This window comes from Sceloporus undulatus, chromosome 2 (genome assembly GCF_019175285.1).
Source record: "Sceloporus undulatus isolate JIND9_A2432 ecotype Alabama chromosome 2, SceUnd_v1.1, whole genome shotgun sequence".
Classification (NCBI taxonomy): domain Eukaryota; kingdom Metazoa; phylum Chordata; class Lepidosauria; order Squamata; family Phrynosomatidae; genus Sceloporus; species Sceloporus undulatus.
The window spans coordinates 56,133,533-56,152,444 of record NC_056523.1 but is presented as its reverse complement, the minus strand read 5'-3'; the positions used below and the strand labels follow the sequence as shown (position 1 = coordinate 56,152,444).

The following is an 18,912-nucleotide window of genomic DNA, read 5'->3' as shown; positions in this document are numbered from 1 at the left end:
CCCATCAGAGAAACACTCCTTTTAGCTCCACTTCCTTCCCTTCCCAGTCCAATCTGAAAGCGTTCTCTTCTCATCAAAGAAGCACTCCTTATAGCTCCACTTTCACTTCCCAATCCAATTTGAAAACCTTCTCTTCCCATCAAACTCTCAATCCGATGTTAAAACTTCTCCAGCACCAGGGAAGTGGTGTTAGGTGGCTGGGAGAGGTCCAGAGAAGAAGGAGGAGGGTGTTTTCCCTTTCCATCCTTTGTTATAGCCCTCTAAATTTTACCTTTGACTTATCCACAGGTCATATCAAAATCCATGATTTTGGCCCGTTACAGACCGCTGAGACCGCTGCGGTTCCCAGACGCCGGTTGCAGCGTCTGGGAACCGCAGCAGCCAAACAGCGTGGTTCCCAGATGCTGCAGAGAAGAAGCGCAAAAATCGTATTCCTTCCGGGGCGCGACGTGCACACGCAGAGCATCCACTATGTCAAGATGGCGGTGGCCGTGTGGAATCGCCACCGCCATTTGTTACGGACTCAGTCCGTGGTAGGGTTAGGGGCGTCTAGAAGAGAAGGAAGAGACACCCCTTTCTAACCCTAGCACAGACTGAGTCCATCCTAGGGTGTCTGTGTGTAATGGGCCTTTGACCCTGAAACATTCCCTTGACTTATACATGAGGTCAAGTTGTACAGGAGTATATACAGTATATCATGGCTTGTTAAGCTAAGAAGTCATTGTCCAAACATACATTCTGTTGAGCCATTATGTATATTTCAGTTGCTTCAGTATTAACTATTATTATTTAATTATTTATCTAATTAATTAGATTTACCTTTTAAAATTACATTGTGATTCTTTTAACTGGGGCTTCCTTATTGGTTTGTATGTCTCATTCTGATACCTTTCCATAAAGGAAAAATGTTAATTAAATTACTAAAAACCAAGGAGCTTATCGCTCCACTTAAATAACTTGGCTTACCTCATCTGAATGCAAGTCTAAATCAGGAGGTAGCCAGGACCTATCACAAGGATTTTGCCGCTAAAGCCATCGGGCAAATATAGCCTGGCTGCAGCCTGGATCCCAGGTGAGCTCCGGCTGCCATTTTTCCAGGTTGAAAAGCTCATGACTTTGAAATTAGGTTGCCAGAGCTGCAGCCAGGCTGTACTCACCCTGTGGCTTTGGTGGCAAAATTTTTGCAGTAGGAGCCAGCTGCTTCTCAGTTTAGACTTGAATTCTAATGAACTAAGATGGGTTATTTAACCAGAGCCATAAGCTTTTAAAATAATACAGTGTACTGTTCAAAGGAAATTTGTTTCCTAGCTTTGCTATAATTTTGGCATCAACACTCAGAAGTCAGCCATCCAAGATGAAACTCCTTTTCTTTCCTCCACTAAGTGCTTGCAGGCTTTCCCTGTTCCTGCCAACTCCCATCCTACACAAGAGTTCAAGACCTTCTTGTAATTTAGCCAGGCTATTCTTGTAACTATAGGGCTTTTTCCCCCTTCCCTTGTGGCAGGGCCATCATTCATAGGCAGTGTGTCTAACCTGCGCATGGTGCCAGTGGGGCCAGGCCGTGTCCGGTTGTTGTGGACTCCCATCCCCAGGGCTACTGCTTACAGACTATTGATTGTCAACACCCAAGGTAAGGATTCATGTTTGTGTTTGTGCATATGGGTTTCTAGATTTCTGAAATGAAAGAATGGATTCATTCAGTGAAATGCTAGACTTTACTCCACTTAAGTGCTGGATGTTTTTTTTAAATGAGTGATATATCTGAAGTTACATATGAAGCAGTTTAAAGCCATTTTAAAACACGTAATACAGAACAATATATGATTTTACATATAAAGTATCCACTTGGTCCTTAAGATCAAAATATTGAATTGGGAAGGATTGCAAGAATAGGTATGTCTTCAATGTACACCTAAGACTAAGTTGTTAGAGCATATGTAATATCAGGAGGGAAGTACTGCACGTTAGCTTACAGTTGTAAACTGCTTAGACACTACCTTAGGTGGTATGAAGCAGTATATAAATGAAGCTTGTTTGTTTTGTTTGTGAGTGACACTATATTAAATGCCCAGCTCTGAATGCCTATGAAATGGATCTCAAGAACATATGGCACAACTAGGTACTAAGATAACCAGATCCCATATTGTTTAGTATTTTATTTATTAACAACAATACCCTAAACCTGGCTCAATTACAAATAGTCAGCTAGTGCAATTCCTTTAGCAGATGTTTGAAGAAATGCTGGTAAGTCACCCCACTCAGAAGGCTAGGTGAAACATTCAGCACCGACTCTTACTTGTAGACCATCTTTAAGGGCAGCTCCACTTAAAGTGTAAAACTATGATCCTACCAGGAGATTAGTAGTGCCTGGGCCACTGTAAGAGCAATTCTACTTGAGACCAATGACATTTATGAGCATGGAAGAAAAGGCCTGGAGCCTCGTAGGGAAAAGAACTGAGAATGAGCAGAGTTGCTCTTCTGTTCTGGCAGCCATACCAAGATGGTTAAAACAATCCAGATTTGTGAGATGTGGAAGTTTCTTATGTCCAGCTATTTTGAAGAGGCAAGAATATTGTGTACATACTGATGAATGTTCATTAAAGCTTGAGTAAAGTGACAGAGACTAATTCTGTTTTCTCTGCACATTTCTACAGATGGCTCTGAGGAGATCAGACAAATCCCTGGTGACCAAAATTTTTTTGAACTTCAAGACCTGAAGGATGGCATCACATACCTGGTGCGAATAACAACACTGTCAGGCAGCCAAGAGAGCACACCAGCCACCCTTACTTTCCAAGTGGGTATGTTATTTTTGAGGGACTTCATTCTTCTTGGTCTTTCTAGCCTAGGCCACAAGTATCTTTATCCTTAGCATTTTTACATTTTCAGGTATACAAGGGTATTATGGCTGTTAAAGACCTAATGCTTGGCTTGACTAAAGTAGTTCAACAGTATAATTATCACAAGTTTTGTTATCACCCTGCTGATGACCCTTCAGCGATGAAAGCCAGGATTTCTGTTCAGTACTAAGGTGACATACATGTGCTCTGAAGACATTCTTCGGAATTTGTTTCTTCCTGCCCATATGGAGAGCACTGAGATGGGAGACGCAAATAAACTTAGGAGTTCATCACACAGGGACAATTTGTGCAAAAGCGCAAAAATGCACAAATGGTTTTCATGCACAGTCGACAATAACGTGATAAAGGCACATTACCAATGCAATAAAGAGGGTAGTACGTACATTTGGTTTTCACACAGATGCGTGAATATCCTAGTTACAGTTTGGAAATAGCAACTTTTGCGCATCTGCACATGAGTAGTAATTGTATCACTGGGATCCACGATAGGGTCCTGGAACCAAACCCCAGTGGATACCAAGGGTGCACTGTGCTCATCCTCATCATCCTCATTTTATCTATTTATTTCAATGACCTCCAACCCATCCCTGAATTTCCTGCCACATGCATAAAGGAACATAACAATACCAAAAGAAATAATCCAGAGCATGAAATGCTGCGACCCACTTGTCAGCTGGCGTGTCTGTCACAAAGGAGAACTGGAGCTAAACTCACCCCAATAAACCATGGTAAATCCATCAACAAGCTCAAAATCAACGATTATCCCATTAATAAACCACGGTTAGCTTTCACACTATATAAATTGTGCAAATAAAGTGAATTCATGAATGAAGTGATAATGAATTCATGACATTTTTCCATGAATGCCCAAATGCCAGGTCATGTCTCTTTCTTATCAGATTAATAGCAGATTGCATGCAACGTTGTGTGAAAACCAATAGTACAATAATGCTTAATTTGTGCAATAAACACGGGATCTACCCCCTTTTAATCTTCCAATTTTCCCCATGTGATAAACTCCTTAGCCGGTGATGTTAAGCAGGTCAGTTTTCCTCAGCTTCAGCTCTCTATCGACATTATGCAAGTAATAGTATTTCTTTACCTTCTACAGAAATAATATATATCAAGCACTCAGTTTTTCAAAATTAGAACATAATTGGGTCAATACAACACCTGTGTTTTATGAAAATAATGATTTCTGTGTTTTTAATCTTTTTTTTAATTGCCATCACTCCCAATGTCACCTATTCTAGAACCTGCATCTGTGGGCCCCATCACCAATGTGGAGGCAACTGCAGTAGGACCCAATCAACTGCGAGTGACATGGAATCCAGTTGCTGGCGCAACAGGCTATAAGGTGACATGGCGGCCAAGAGATGGTAAGATTTTTGTCTGTCACAGATCCTTCTCTTTGTTGTGGTGTGGGCTAATGGGAAGGGGGGTGAGATGCAAGACTAGATTAGTGGGGCTCATGTTTTCCTTCTTACTTATTTCCCCCCCCCCTTCTTTTTCATTTTCTAAAAGTTTGCATATTCACAATCATCGGAAAATTAGGCTATATCATATGTTTCCAGTCTTCTAATGTTACAGTTTGTGTTTCTTAAATGTAGCTAATAAAATCTATGGAGTAGTAAACTAATTACTAATCAACCTCCCACATTTTGTAGTAATTTGACTCATAAGGTATTGTTGAGTCTGTTAGCAGTATGATTCATGTGCTCCCCAGTAAAGAAAACTCTGTGGTTTGGAAGAAAGCAATTTGTCTCCATCCCCTGGGGATGTTGCATGCAGTGTGTTCCTCCCCCAAATGCACATCCTGTTGTTATTCGCATGCCAAGTCCCTTCCCTGTTGCCCGGTTTGTCTCTTGCATTTCTTTGGACAGAAATGTCTCCTCCCTGTTATGCTAGGAAGACTCGGTGTTGTACAATATTTTGTTGCTCTTATGATAATTTGTGTCTCAGAAGGGCACAATCATTTACATGCATAGAATAATTTTGTAGTATGCATTGAAGCAGTTAGTTGATTGGACATACAGCATTTGGACTCTCACATGGTACATGTGGCAAAAAGAGCTATACAGGGGTACCCCGGGTTATGAAATTAATTCGTTCCGCCGCCGCTTTCGTAACCCGAAAATCTTCGTAAGGCGAAAAAGCCATAGGCGCTAATGGGGAAAAGCCGCGATTTCGTGCGAAATAGCGCCGAAAAGCACCAAAAAAATTTTCGTAACCCGAAATAACCTTCGTAACCCGGAACAGTTTTTTTAAATGGATTTTTTTCGTAACCCGGAAATTTCGTAAGGCGGCGCATTCGTATCCCGGGGTACCACTGTACAGAGCTACTCCCTGGTAGCTATAAGCTGTACAAAAATCTTTGCTGTTACTGCTCTTTCTGCTTTCATCCCTGATTGTGAAGCCTATTGTTTCCAACTTGCTGTGCTCCTTTCTTCCCTCATCCCCAGGCCAGGAGATCTCACGAGTCCTGCCTGCTGATATAAACTCCTACACTATTGAGGGTCTGAGGCCTGGAGTGGTCTATATCATTGGGGTCTCAGCCTTGGTTGGCAGCAGAGAAGGGAATCCAATCACCACTACAGCTACAACAGGTGAGAACACTCTGCTAGGCACTGCTCATGACTTGGCCCACTGAAGCACAATCTGGACAGCACCATTATTAATGGCTTTTTTCTGCCCTTTGTATTGCAGCTTCTGGTCAAGTGGGTATGGTCACCAGCCTTAGAGTCCTTGAATCCAGGAACAATGTCATACGAGTCACGTGGGTTGGTGTGCCTGGGGCTACAGCGTACAGAGTGGTGTGGAGCCGGCGTGATGGTAAAATAACTGTCTCACTTTACTACTTATTTGTCTTTCTATGAAACTTGAAATGATTAAGCTGCTGGAAAACGCTTATGCCTGCCATTTGGTCTGTAAGGCAATAGCAATAGCATGTACATTTCGATACCACTTATCAGTGTACCCAGCACTCTCTAAGTGGTTTACACTCTATAAACTAATTTAATCCAAAACAGCAAAGCTTCATTCCTGAGATGTCACGGGACATGTTCCCATATCCATAGGTTGAATCCTTGTTTCCTTTTCAACAGCAGACACTGGGTTAGCACAGAAACACCTTCTTTGGAATTAGATGAAAAGAAAGATAGCATATTGGTGACAATGAATCCCAAAACATGTTAATTTTCTGTGCTCTGTGTATTACCACATAGACATCTAAGAAATCTAAGTCCATAAAGCATTCTCTGGAGTTGCACCCTTTTTGTTTCTTTTTTTTCCAACTTGCATTTGTTGCAAGTATAGCTTCCCACATACTCAAGAGGAAAAAAAACATAGTGCAGGAGCTCCTTCACCATCCACATTCTGCTGTGATATACTGGCAGCATCATGGCACTCTGGACTTGTCCTTCAAACCATCTCACAAAATGCCCACTGAGAAGATCTGTTTTCCTCTCCTCCATGCTTCTAACTGCTGAGCTCAGCAAACAGGCTAGAGCTTCAGAGAGCGGGTAGCTGCTGGCATAGTCTCTAACCAAGTCCTGAACCAAATTTTGCCCCCCAAACAAGAGTTGAGAAGGAGATCGGATTTCACGTGGCCCCTCCAAGCTGCTGTGGTGGTTCTTTCTGGTACCTCAGAAGAGTAGGAAAGAAAGCATGTCAGGGCCAAAGGGCATTCCTCCCAGCCTTCATATACCATGAGTGCCTTCCATTTCACAATCATGGGAAAACAATAATAAATATTTAAAATATATCATCAGGAGTAGTGGCAAAGTGGAAATGTCCTTTCATATTAGTAAGTGTTGGATTTTTCAGAGGTTAGAGCTTCATTGGAGCTCTCCACCACTATTAGTAGGGTTCCTCTGTTAATGATAGATGTATATAACCTTTGCCCTGTTTGAACTACTTGGAATTCAGTGTTCCAATCTGAAAAGAAGGAAAGGTAGAACTGAAATGAATTTAGGAAGTGGCACAGGGGAATTCTTAAGCAAATAAACTTGAACTCTAACTTGCAAAAATAATATTTGTATTTTTATAATTTACACAATTTCATTGTTATTCATTTTCAATGTTATTGGAATTAAGAATTTTAGAGAAGGAGAAACCAATATGAAGCCATTGAATTTGTCTTAAGAAGGGGATAGTTAAACAATTTCATTATAGTTAATTTGATTTTGATAAAGATTTCCTCAAATGTAAATTTCAGAAGCATTTTTGTCAGTGTGTACGAACTGTGAGATTTTGTTTTAGTTGTAACTAGAATTAGAATGTAATTACTTTCCTTCTAGGCAAAACTCCTTCAAAAGAGTGAGAAAATTGAGGGTTGGCCTATTTTAATGCTATTCTTGGATGCTTTCCAAGTGACATTTTATTTTTTTAGGAATCAATAGGACAAGGACCATCTTTCAATGTTAGCCATATAGTGTTGCCTGTTAGTATGATCAACATTTACACTTTTCCTCTGTACCTGTGGGGAGTCTTAACATGTCTTTGGGTATCTTTTTAAACTTGAAAGGTAACAATTTCTTCTTTTGAAGGTGGACCTGAAAACACTGAATTGGTCTCGGGAAACACCAATTCTTTTGACTTGCTTAACCTGGAAGGAGGAGTTAGCTACACAGTGAAGGTCACAGCACTGATTGGCAACCGTGAAGGAGACCCTGTGTCCATCATTGTCACCACACGTAAGATAAATATATTTATATCTGTTATGTGTCCCATCTATATTCCACCCCTTTTTCCAAGGAGCTCTTGGATGGTTTTTCAACCTCAAATTTCTAAGCTGAGGTGGGCAGAGTTGGGGAGTGCAGAAAAGTTATGTTTCTGGTCTGCAATCCCCAAATTCCATTGGCTATGCTGGGGATTCTTAGATTTATAGTCTCAAAAAAACAAAAACAAAACAGCTGTGTTTTTAAGATCTGAGAGTTTATGGTTTTTCTGAGGCTACCAGTCAATGTCATAGGCAGGTGAACTTTGAGCTTATACAATACTGCTTAGCCCAGTGCTGTTAAGGGCAGTTCACTGCTTTTTTTTGGGTGAGGGGAGAGGGAGGAGAAGCTCTCCCAAGTGCTAGTTCTATGCAGGAGCTTAAAGGCTGAAAGCTTTAAATATGGACAGTTAACCAAAGTGGCTCAAAATAAAAATGAAGGAGAAGGACAAACTGATTTTGCAATATAAAAAATTATTTGTTTATTTTAAAAAGATAGCAGCAGAAACCAGCAGAGCATTCTATATTCAATTCAATCTATTTTTTAAAAACATAAAAGTGTGGGAGGAAACAGCATGGAAGCTAAAAAAACAACAACAACTTTTTCCTAACTAAACTGGGGAGAAGGCTAGAGGGGCATAGCTAAGCTTAAAGAGCTTGCAGGATAAAACACACACATGGATTTTCTCATCTTCCATTGTGGAGAAGATGACTGGAGACTGGGAAAGGACAGGGGGAGGTCCCAGAGAGGACAGGTCAATGAGAGGCGAGATTCAAAGAGGGAGATTCTCACTCTAAGTTTCTGTTTTTACAGTCTTTCCAGCTTGGAAGCTAGTCTTCTAAGATTAAAGGAAATGCCTCTGGGTGAGCAAACATGATCTCAACATATGGAAGAATTCAAAGATATAACCGTGTTAGTCTGTAGAATCAGTATGTAGAGAGATCTTGTAGTACCTTTGAGACTAACTGAAATTTGAGACTAATGAGTCTATGAAAGCTCATGCTGCCAACTTCTTTATTTCAGTTAGTCTCAAAAGTGCTACAAGATCTCTCTACAAAATGATCTCAACATGTGCTTGTAAAAGGGCAGAGATGAAGTGCCCTTCAGGTTCTGATAATGGATCTCCAGTGGTCTGAGCAATCTGAAATAATGGGTTGCATACACAAGGCAAAGCCAATCAGTATAGATTGAGCCAGTTTGGTCAGATCTCCATTCAACAGAATTAGACAAGACAGTTAAGCACCAATAGCTCTCAATCAATGCAAACATTCCCATGTCAGCAGGAGGGATGATGAGGGAATTCTGTAGTTTAAAATGAGCCTTGCATTTTCCAAGATGGACAAAGTGTCCAAGCTGTAGCAGACCTAGTTTGTCCATTATGAATTCTTTAAATTCTGGCAACAGACAGCTTTCCAGTCTTATGCATCCAAGTCTAATATTCATATTTATTGAGCCTGCCTCATTAAAGTGCTATGGGGAAATTACCTGGCTCTTTTTTTTTTTTAGGGGTTTGGTATCTTGGATTGGGAAGTGGTTGTACTCATACTATCCATCATCATAGAACCTTTGTGGAAATATAGATTGTGAATGGGTATGGAAAGATCTTTCTAGTTATCCAGAAATGCTCATGCATTAGGGGCCCAGTTGACACTTCTTAAGCCAAAGTGCATCTTTATTTTGGCCTTATATTAATAGTAATCCCATAAAGCCCTATTCTGTCACCTCATCATGACATAGAAGTGATCTTGGTGTGTCAAAGCCTCATTATGCCAGCAGAAAGTAAGCTCTGAGTACTGGACCAGCCTAGCTAATTATTGAGAAGAGATTAACCACCAGGCAACAAAGTAGGAGACAGAAACTGTGAGCACAATGTTGGCATGAAGTAGTTGCAAGCTGCATCAATGAAGGGACTACTGACATGAATGAAATCACATATGCTCAAGGTATTAAGAGTCCAAACATGCTTCTGAAGTACCTTATGGGATGAATCTAGATGTCTTCTCAATCATCCTCAGCAAAGTTCATGCTCTTCATCCAGGTTACTTCAGAGGAATGTTTTTCTGCAGTGCCTTCTCCTACCAAGTCATGATCAAGTGTCCTGTGCTCTTGTCCTTTACTAATCCTTTCAGTTCTTCTTTTAGCAACAGTCCCAGTTCAGCCAGTTGGGAATCTACGTGTGATTGATTCTTCAGGAAGACGGATCCGAATAGAATGGAGCCCAGCACCTGGTAGCACAGGCTATCGGCTTACCTGGAGACTAGCCAGTGGTGAGTCTCTCTCAGATCTCCTCCTTGTCTTTCACTGATGCCAAACACACAGGAAATTAACTGCTTTTCTCACATGGTGCAGGCGGACCAGAGAGTAGCCAGCTGCTGCCAGCCAACATCAACACATACGACATTGAAGATTTGCAGCCAGGAGGGCAATACGAAATTCGTATCACAAGCTTCACAGGCAACAGGGAGAGTGAAGCTGTGTCTATTGTTGCCAATACAGGTATCTCAGTCCTATCCACCTTATCTAAGGCCTGGTACAGATGAGAAGAAAGGCACGGCCAGAGTCCCTTTCTTCTCCGGATCGTTGCTGTGACAACGCCAAGGTGCCATTTCCGCCTTGCAGCATGACTGTTACGTCACACACGTGCCACGCTGTTTGGACATGGTGCGTGTGTGATGTAATCAATATGCGTGCTCTGTGGACAGTGCCATGTAACGATGGCACCATCCACACAAACTAGGGCTTGGGAGCATGTGGTTGCTGCATGCTCCCGACCCTTAGTATCACCGACGCCGCGCCACTTCCCACCGGTATGTACTGGCCCTAAGATTGACCTCATTATCCCAGACATAAAGCTCAATTATGATCAAAGGGCCTTGAGTGTCAACTGTTCATGCAGAGAATATACATTTCTGTTTTATAAAGCAGAGTCAGAAACCAGTGTGACTCTCCAGTTTCTACTAGTGTCATCCCATGGACCATTAAGTTTATTCTATCTTGTTTCCATATGATTTTTTTCTTTTAAAAGCCAATGCAAATATGTGTATTCTGTCTCCATGCTTATATCTCCTAATATGTGAATTTTTGTTCTTTTTCAAATGTACACATTCTTACACACACACACGCCATATATAGTGGGGTGGGGTCCAGCTTTCCCTAATATACACATTAGAATGTATGTTTTACATGATGAACAAGAAGAACAGTGAATTCTGATTCCTATATAAGGTTGGAGATGCAAATTGGATAAATTTGCATCGAAATGTTTTTTAAAAACCCTCTCATCTGTGGATTGCCTCAAACTAGGCCAGTAGTCCCCAAACTGTGCTCTTTAAGGGATTTTGGACTTCAGCTCCCAGAATCCCAGAATATTGGTCAACATGGCTGAGGATTCTGGGAGCTGAAGTCCAAAATCTCTTAAAGGGCACTATTTGGGGACCACTGGACTAAGCCATGCTTGGAGTAAGGTTGCCTCCTGCTGGTGAAAGCGTCAAAATGCATTTCTTGGGAGAGGAAAGCTTGGGTTAGTGTTTTGCTGTCTTGATTACCCCTGGAGGTATGTTTACCTCCAGAGAGGTAAATCAGAGGAGCTATAATTTACCCTGACATGTGATGATAACATATATTCCTATGCTGTTGTTACAGGTCATTTGCTTTATGGGTTTTTCATCCCACCACCCATAAGAGTTTATTCCATTTTCTGTTTTTCGACTCCATTTCTAAAGAAATATTATTTTTACATCTGTGTTTGCAATGAGATGTTATATGTCCACCTACAGCATTGTTTATATGTTATTACTTATTTGTCATATGTCTGGTTTGTCTTTATAGAATATGGTGCTCAAGTTGTGATGTATGCCTTTAATAAAGTATAAGGAGCCAGCTGTGTGTCTGTTGCTGTTATTCTGTCCATGCTGGTGTATAAACATCTTTGTAATGAGACCATTTTCCCACTTACACTTGTATAATTAGTACTTATGGCTCCTGCTGATTACCCTCATTGTGCATGGGCTTCTAAATGCCTTTCAGAAGAGTTAGTAAAGCCAGGGAGGATCAAATGCAATGATTAGCAGTGGTCATGAATATCAGCTCCCAGCTGCTTCTTTAGGTGAAGACAGAATTAAGCCTTTAATCTCAAAAACCAAACGATCCATTTCCCCTTTTCCTTTTCCCCCCAGCTGCTGCAGGCCGTGTGACCAATTTCCAGGTGACAGACACTCAAAAGGATTCTGTGACATTGACCTGGACTCCAGTTCCTGGGGTCTCTGGCTATCTCCTCATATGGAAGTCTTTAAGAGGTAACAGGCCTGTAACCGATGTAGAATGACCAAGATGGGGCACTGGGGATTTGGGCAGAGGATGTATTGTAAATGTGCCATAGTCCCTTGAAACCCAGCTCCTGTACAAATGAAGAAACGGGTGAAGAAAGGCAGTCTTCAGTTTGGAAGGGCAGGCCTCATTTTGTTTGCCAACATTGCATATCTCATCTGTACTCTATGTTACCCAGGGCAGCATGCATAGTTCTCCCTCCCATCACCACCATGGTATCCTCAAAACAACCTGTGCAGTAGATTAGGCTGGAAGATAGTAACTGGGCAAGAACACTCAGAGAATTTGCCATGGGTTAGTGAGAATATGAATCAAAGTTCTAGTCCAGTCTTCTTAGCAGTTTGGTAAGAAGAGGTGGATGTTGCTGTATAAGGTAAAATACAGTACCATATGGTGTATCTCTGCTCACCACACAATTTGTGTGCACTACTCATGTTCCTCCTTTGTTTCAGATGGGAGAGAAACACAAAGAACACTGCCTGGGTCAGCAACATCCCATCAAGTATCTGGGCTGCGCTTGGGTGAGAGATACACCTTTACTATCCGCCCACTGTTTGGGAGCATTACAGGTCCTGAGACTTCTCTTACTGACCGTACAGGTAAGGTTTTGTTTGGGTGATAGATATGAAGCCCTTCTTGTTTTAGTACCCAGGGCCTCTACGAATCATCATCCATGTCAGTTATCTTGGACTTGAGATGTGTGACATATGTGGACTGGGATTGCTTTCTTCCTCCATTTCCTACCCATTGCCAAGGAGAGCATGTGGAGCCATGTTGCTTTTGTTTTTTGAAACTCTAAATCAGATTCATTTTGATAGTGTCAGAAGTAGAGACACATGAAGGCGGAGTTTTTCATCATTTGTCTATATTTCAAGATATAATAATAATAATAATAATAATAATAATAATAATAATAATAATAATTTATTCATACCCTGCTCTTGAGGGGACATGTTTTGTTCTACAACTCACCCATTGCACCTCCCATCCCAACTTATTTTTATTCTTTCTACAGTTTGTCGAGATGGCCGCAGTGACATTGTTTTTCTTGTACATACAACTCGAGACACTGCCTACAATGCAGAGGCTGTGAAAAGCTTTTTGTCCAACACTGTATCTTCTCTGGGCCAACTGGGCCCTGGAGCCCACCAGGTAACAAATGACCTTTGGAGTATGCCCTAGTTTGCAAGTACTGTGTGTATAGCCACTTCTACAATAGCCACACCAAAGCTGCTCCACTTTACAAAATTTCTCCCATGTAATTTCTGGAAATATTCACATCCCCAGTGCAAACCCTCATTTTATTAGGCTCATGGTAGTGAGGTGAAAACATATGAGATAGCAAAGCAAACTACTAACAAAACTGACTTTTACTTTGTGTACCTTCTATGTTGTCGTGCTTCAAGTGATAACATGATTGTGCCCTGTGCTGATGGATGCCCTGTACCCAAGTTTCTCTGTACCAGAAAGATGAAATCTTTCCCTCACATACTTCCTGTCTTGCTTCCACTCTTCCTCACATGTAGCTTCCTTTTTCATATACAGTTGGCCCTCTGTATCCATGGATTCCTTTTCCACAGATTCAACCATCCACAGATTTAAAATAGTCAAAAAACATATAAAATGCAAACCTTTATTTTGCTTTTTTATATAAGAGACACCATTTCATTATGCCATTGTATACCGTGGTACTTGAGTATCCATGAACTTTGGTTTCCATGGGGGAGGGGGGGCTGGAACCAAACCCCAGCAGATAACCAAGGGGCCACTGTAGCAGATTTGGTCTGTTTCCTCAGGTAGGCATTGTGGTTTACAGCAACAGAGGCCTCCCATTTCTTCTGCTCAACCGCTCTAGTGACTTGGCAACTGTCCTGCAGAATATCCGCTCTTTACGCTATGAGGAGCCAAGTGGCAATGCTGTTGGTAAGGAGGCTCTGAACATGGGGAGACTGGTTAAATTTGTTTGAGGAATAGGAAGGGAATTACTGGGGTGGGGGTGGGGTAATTGTAAGAACATGGAAGGCCATTCTTCCCATTGAAACCTGACATGTGATCATGGAACTGGCCGGTCAGAGGCTATAATAAGGCCTAGAAATGTACTAGCTCATAAATGCTGCTGCTATGGTAGTAGTTCTCTTGATAATTTTGTATATACTTCTGTTTCTCTGAATATCTATTTGTACTTCATTTGTGCTATACAGGAGCAGCTATTAATTTTGCCAAGAACTACATGCTCAGTCCAAGTGCAGGGCGCAGAACTGGTGTACCAGGAACCTTGGTGATAATGACAGATGGGCCGTCTGGTGATGATGCCATTGGACCATCTAGAGAGGTTAAGGCTGCAGGTGAGACAAGCCACTGGAATCCAGAGTGGGGAAAAGAAAAAAGAAGACAGGGCATCACTTGTGTGCATTTTGCAACAATGTCTTTGCTATTATTATTATTATTATTATATTTTATTTATATAGCGTTGTAGATTTGTTGAGCCAGGAGGTATCAAAGCATCAAACCAAATACACTGTGACCTTAAGTGGGCTGGGAACATTACCAGTTGTCCACCTTTTTGGCTTGTTGGAAGCCGAAAGAATGCATACTGGCTAAACAATGCTTATTGAGCAGCTCTGGCTGACGCTTGCCTTTGAAAAACTGAGCTGAGCTGCCCATATCATGAGTATTTTCCCATCATTTGTCATGGTCCATTATCAGAGAGTTCTCCACATAAAACCCTTCCATTTATTTGCTTCCTCTGCCCTTTGCAGGGATCCAGGTGCTGGCAGTGGGCATGGATGGGGCCAATCGTGAGCAGCTGCGCCAGCTGGTAACCAGTGAAGATCCACGCAATGTTTTCTTTGTGAGAGACTCAAAGAGTTTGCCAGAGGTGGAAGAGGGGCTTGCCAGTGCCCTCTGCAGGTTATCAGTCACAGAAGGGGTAAGGGTTTGCTTGTGGGGTGCATGAAAGTCATTGTCTGTATTTTTTAAAATGGAGTCAAGCAGTGGAGGAAAATGAATGAAGCACTGGTTGTGGAAGAGTACATGCTCCATGCATTTAATAGCACTTGTGCAACAGGAAGTATTATGAAGGGTAAATAGACAATTGTTTCTCTAATTTAAACTGGCCTGAATTTTTCATAAGCATAGGATGAAAACATATAGGCATCCAGTGGGAATGTTATATAATAAGCACACAACCACTTGGAAAGGCAGTCATCTGTCACATCCTAGTGAAAAGAACTTTTGGTCACTTTCCTGCTCCATTAGATTTCTATTCACATGCAGGCATGTGGTAAATTCTCCTCGCTTCTTGGCACAATATTACAAACAATTAGCTTACCCAGTGGTTACACAAGCATTGTAATAAATTGCCATTTGGCACATAGCTGTGGCTCCCAACGTAGATTGCACAATGTTGAAGGCTTGGATAGCAGCATTGTAGCTATTTTAATGGTGACTTTTTGTTCTCTTTTCCCCTCTCAGCCTAGACCAGAGCCATGTACAGTACAGTGTCCCAGGGTAAGTCACTGGCATCTACCTCTACTGTAAAACTACATAAAAATAAGTGGTCCCCCCTCCCCCCCCAAGAATAACAGCTATTCCCTCAGGCCAGTCTTTGCTTACTTGGAGCCCTACAGATATGGTTGGCCAAAACTTCCATCATACCCTAGTCATTCTGACTGGGGATGATAGAGGCATGCTTAACACAAATCGAGGGTGCCAGGTTAGAAAGGTTGCATTGGGACATTATGAACGGAAATGTTTTTGCTTATCAAAATTTCTCCCCACTTTAAATGCTCGAGCATTTGAACATGACTAGAAAATGGATGCAATCATAATGTCTTTGTGATGTGAAAACTGGCAGAAACTGAATCAGTTTAATTGCTGGGGAAATTGCTGGTAGCTTTTTTAGACTTATATTTTAGATTCATGTTTCAAACACTGGAAGAGAACTCCAGAGTTCAGACTCTTAAGAGATGTGCATGATATATTCCATGTCAAAAGAATGTATGAAAGGGTTATGAGCCATTCCAGTCCATTTCTGCCTTCCCCAATCATCTGAGCATCCAGGATGTGTGAGAAAGAACACTGTGTATATAGTTTTTTTGTGGGTTTTTCAGGCTGTGTGGCCATGTTCCAGAAGTGTTTATTCCTGACATTTTGCCAGTATCTGTGGCTGGCATCTTCATTCTCTGAAGATGCCAAACACAGATGTTGGCAAAATGTTAGGAATAAACTCTTCTAGAACATGGCCACATCGCCCAAAAAAAACCCCACAAAACACTATGGATGCCGGCAATGAAAGCCTTCGACTTCACTATGCATATGCTTACACACCTATATACTTATACATGTAGTTCCTCCATGAGAAGGCAGGACCTGGATCAATTACAGTACCATATCCCCCTACATAGATACATTACCCACACAGAGCCTTTTCTATGCCCAGCCAAATTGTAAGGAGCTTTCACTGAAGATCTTGGTAGCAATTGATTTGCCCACAATGCACATCAATGGCTAGAGTTGAGGCTAGTTTATATAGTCCCACTAATGTCTTCCTTCAGTGTGAGAGAAGGTTATGTAAACGTCCCTATATAAGAACCAGTTGGAGTCAATGGGAGATATGAGTTACAAGAGAACTGACCCTTTCTTGTCATGCCTGGTTGACTTTTTTTACCTATTGCAAGAAATCTCCCAAACCCAAAGCTACCTTTAAAATTACTTGTTTTGATTTTTTTTAATGATAAACTTCCCTTATATTACTGATGTTGTGTAGCTTTTTCTGTTCATAAAGCTATCATCAAATTATTCTCTTGTTCTCCTACAGGGTGAAAAAGGCGAGCCTGGTGAGATTGTGAGTATCTGAGATTTAAGGAGGAAGAAGATTTCAGGTGGCGTTCCTTCAGGGCTGTTGTGGAATGCTGCAGTGGAAAGACCATTAATCTCTCTGGTCATTTTTTCAGGGACAGAAAGGACGCATGGGACTTCCCGGAACTCCTGGAAATCCGGTAATGTCAGCTCTTCTTTCAGATCCCTGAGCACTGTGGGTTGGAATAGAATTTATTTTGCTTGATACACCCCATTGCTTTGATTAGAGCCATTGTATTTGTACTCACATGTGGAAGACTTTGTCAGTACTTTTTAGACAGGTTATTGAGATGCAGCGGCTTAGTAGTTAAGACTCCAATTCTGATGATCGGGGGCAGTTTGAGGCCCAAGTGCTGCATGATGGGGTGAGCTCCTGTCACTAGTCTCAGCTTCTACCAACTGAGCAGTTCAAAGGCATGCAAATGCAAGTAGATAAATAGGTACCACTTCAGTGGGAAGGTAACAGTGTTGGGTGCAGTCATGCTGACCACATGGCTGTAGGAATCTCTTTCCAAGTTGAGCTGTTTTTTAGGAGGACACCTCAGGCCAAGTGAAGCCCCGAGGACAGTAGGAGCAGCAGGAGGCCGTCCGCCCTTTCTTCCTCGGCCCTATCCTCCACGCGAAAGGGCTCCATGGAGCCCTTTCGTGTGAAGCGAAGGGAAGCCGAGGAGAAGGAGGTTGAGCATGCATCCCAGCCCCCTTCCCTTTGGCCTTCGTTCCGTGCAAAAGGGGTCCATGGAGCCCTTTCACGCGGAGGGAAGGGAAGCCGAGGAGAAGGAGGCTGGGCAAGCGTCCCAGCCCCCTTCCCTTCGGCCTTCGCTCCGTGCGAAAGGGCTCCATGGAGCCCTTTCATGCGGAGGGAAGGGAAGCCGGGAGGGAAGAGGGGTGGGAGGAGGAGCCAGATGCGCGCGCCTCTGTCTCCTTCTCCCAGGCGCCATTTTCTGGCTTCCCGCTGTCTCAGAGAGACAGCGGGAGGCCCAAAATTGGCAGGGAGGAGGCGGAATGGGCACGCACGTGCCCGTTCCGCCTTCTCCCTCGCCCCGTGCCTAGCGAAATGATGTTGCGTGCCACCCATGGCACGCGTGCCGTAGGTTCGCCATCACGGAACTATCCAGAGTGCTGAAAAGAAGCAGAAATTATTTTGAGTTTCCCTTCCCCAGTTATTCCATAACTGGGAATATTTTAAAATGTTAACCATGTAAAATGTGAACATTGCCTAGAACTTTGGCTGTATTTAACCTAGATATAATGAGGCCATAGGTACATCACTTCAGTCATATTCCTTTTATGCAAGGGCACTCACTATGTATTTGATATGTGCTTAATCATCTTTAGAGGATAATGTTCCTGGGGAGCTATTCTGTTTTGGAGGCAAAAGACAGTTTTCCATAGTACCAGTTGACAGATGTTTGTCCCAGTCATGAAGACTGCCTCCTTCTTAGAGTTGGACTGTGTGGAGCCTGATTAGCTGGGCTTTGTGTTAACTATGAAGTCCCTTCACCTTTGTCACTGCTGATTTAAATACTTAAACAAACAGTGGGGGGCAGGAGTTTAGAAATCATTTTAGGCATTTTACCTCATTATTTAGCCAAAAGGCTTCCCAGAATGACTTATAAATAAGCAGAAAATAAGGACAGTCCTGGCTCTCAGGCTCACAACTAGCCACATGTTATTCAGAAAAATTGCACAGCAAAAATAAAGGTGACAGCCCACCCAAAGCAATGGGGCTGCTTTCATTCCACAGGCTGTATAGGTAATGGCTGGTTCCAGGGAGAATGTTTGCTGCAGCTTCAAAAACCCCAAAATTGCTCTCTTGAAAACTACATTTGTCTCCACATGTAGATGTGCAACACTGTCTGGCAATTCATGACAGCAGTGTTTTCACATAGGGCAGACAGAGATAGAAATTGCCATCCTGCTTTAGCACACCTTTGTTTGAAGCTAAATTGTGTAAACACAGGATAATATCTTTAAATCTCAGTGAGTACTTTATAAGGACAAACAGAGGAGTTGTTCATACTACATTATAAACCAATTTGCAAACCGGTTTAAAAGGGGGTCATTCACACTTGTGCTGGTTTTTTCCAACCCAAATTCAAGAGGAGCAGCACAAATCCTTTTCTTGCTATGGGTTGTTCTCAGGGGTT

At 42.2% G+C, this 18,912-nt stretch overlaps 1 protein-coding gene across 8 annotated transcripts in view; it reads left to right on the top strand.

Annotated features, from left to right (window-relative positions):
• The window catches only part of COL7A1 (collagen type VII alpha 1 chain), a 172,616-nt gene that overhangs the window by 51,492 nt on the left and 102,212 nt on the right, over positions 1 to 18,912 (top strand). For all 8 annotated transcript variants that reach the window (XR_006102318.1, XR_006102320.1, XR_006102319.1 and 5 more), the window contains exons 17-33: positions 1,505 to 1,630; positions 2,655 to 2,801; positions 4,115 to 4,240; positions 5,324 to 5,467; positions 5,568 to 5,693; positions 7,409 to 7,555; positions 9,721 to 9,846; positions 9,929 to 10,075; positions 11,755 to 11,874; positions 12,358 to 12,504; positions 12,921 to 13,057; positions 13,702 to 13,828; positions 14,107 to 14,250; positions 14,665 to 14,834; positions 15,380 to 15,415; positions 16,725 to 16,751; positions 16,861 to 16,905. Coding sequence is in view for 4 of the 8 variants with exons in the window: in XM_042453283.1 (XP_042309217.1) it covers positions 1,505 to 1,630; positions 2,655 to 2,801; positions 4,115 to 4,240; positions 5,324 to 5,467; positions 5,568 to 5,693; positions 7,409 to 7,555; positions 9,721 to 9,846; positions 9,929 to 10,075; positions 11,755 to 11,874; positions 12,358 to 12,504; positions 12,921 to 13,057; positions 13,702 to 13,828; positions 14,107 to 14,250; positions 14,665 to 14,834; positions 15,380 to 15,415; positions 16,725 to 16,751; positions 16,861 to 16,905 (2,042 nt within the window). In the remaining 4 variants the exon portion in view is untranslated. The remainder of the gene's footprint in view (positions 1 to 1,504; positions 1,631 to 2,654; positions 2,802 to 4,114; positions 4,241 to 5,323; positions 5,468 to 5,567; positions 5,694 to 7,408; positions 7,556 to 9,720; positions 9,847 to 9,928; positions 10,076 to 11,754; positions 11,875 to 12,357; positions 12,505 to 12,920; positions 13,058 to 13,701; positions 13,829 to 14,106; positions 14,251 to 14,664; positions 14,835 to 15,379; positions 15,416 to 16,724; positions 16,752 to 16,860; positions 16,906 to 18,912) is intronic.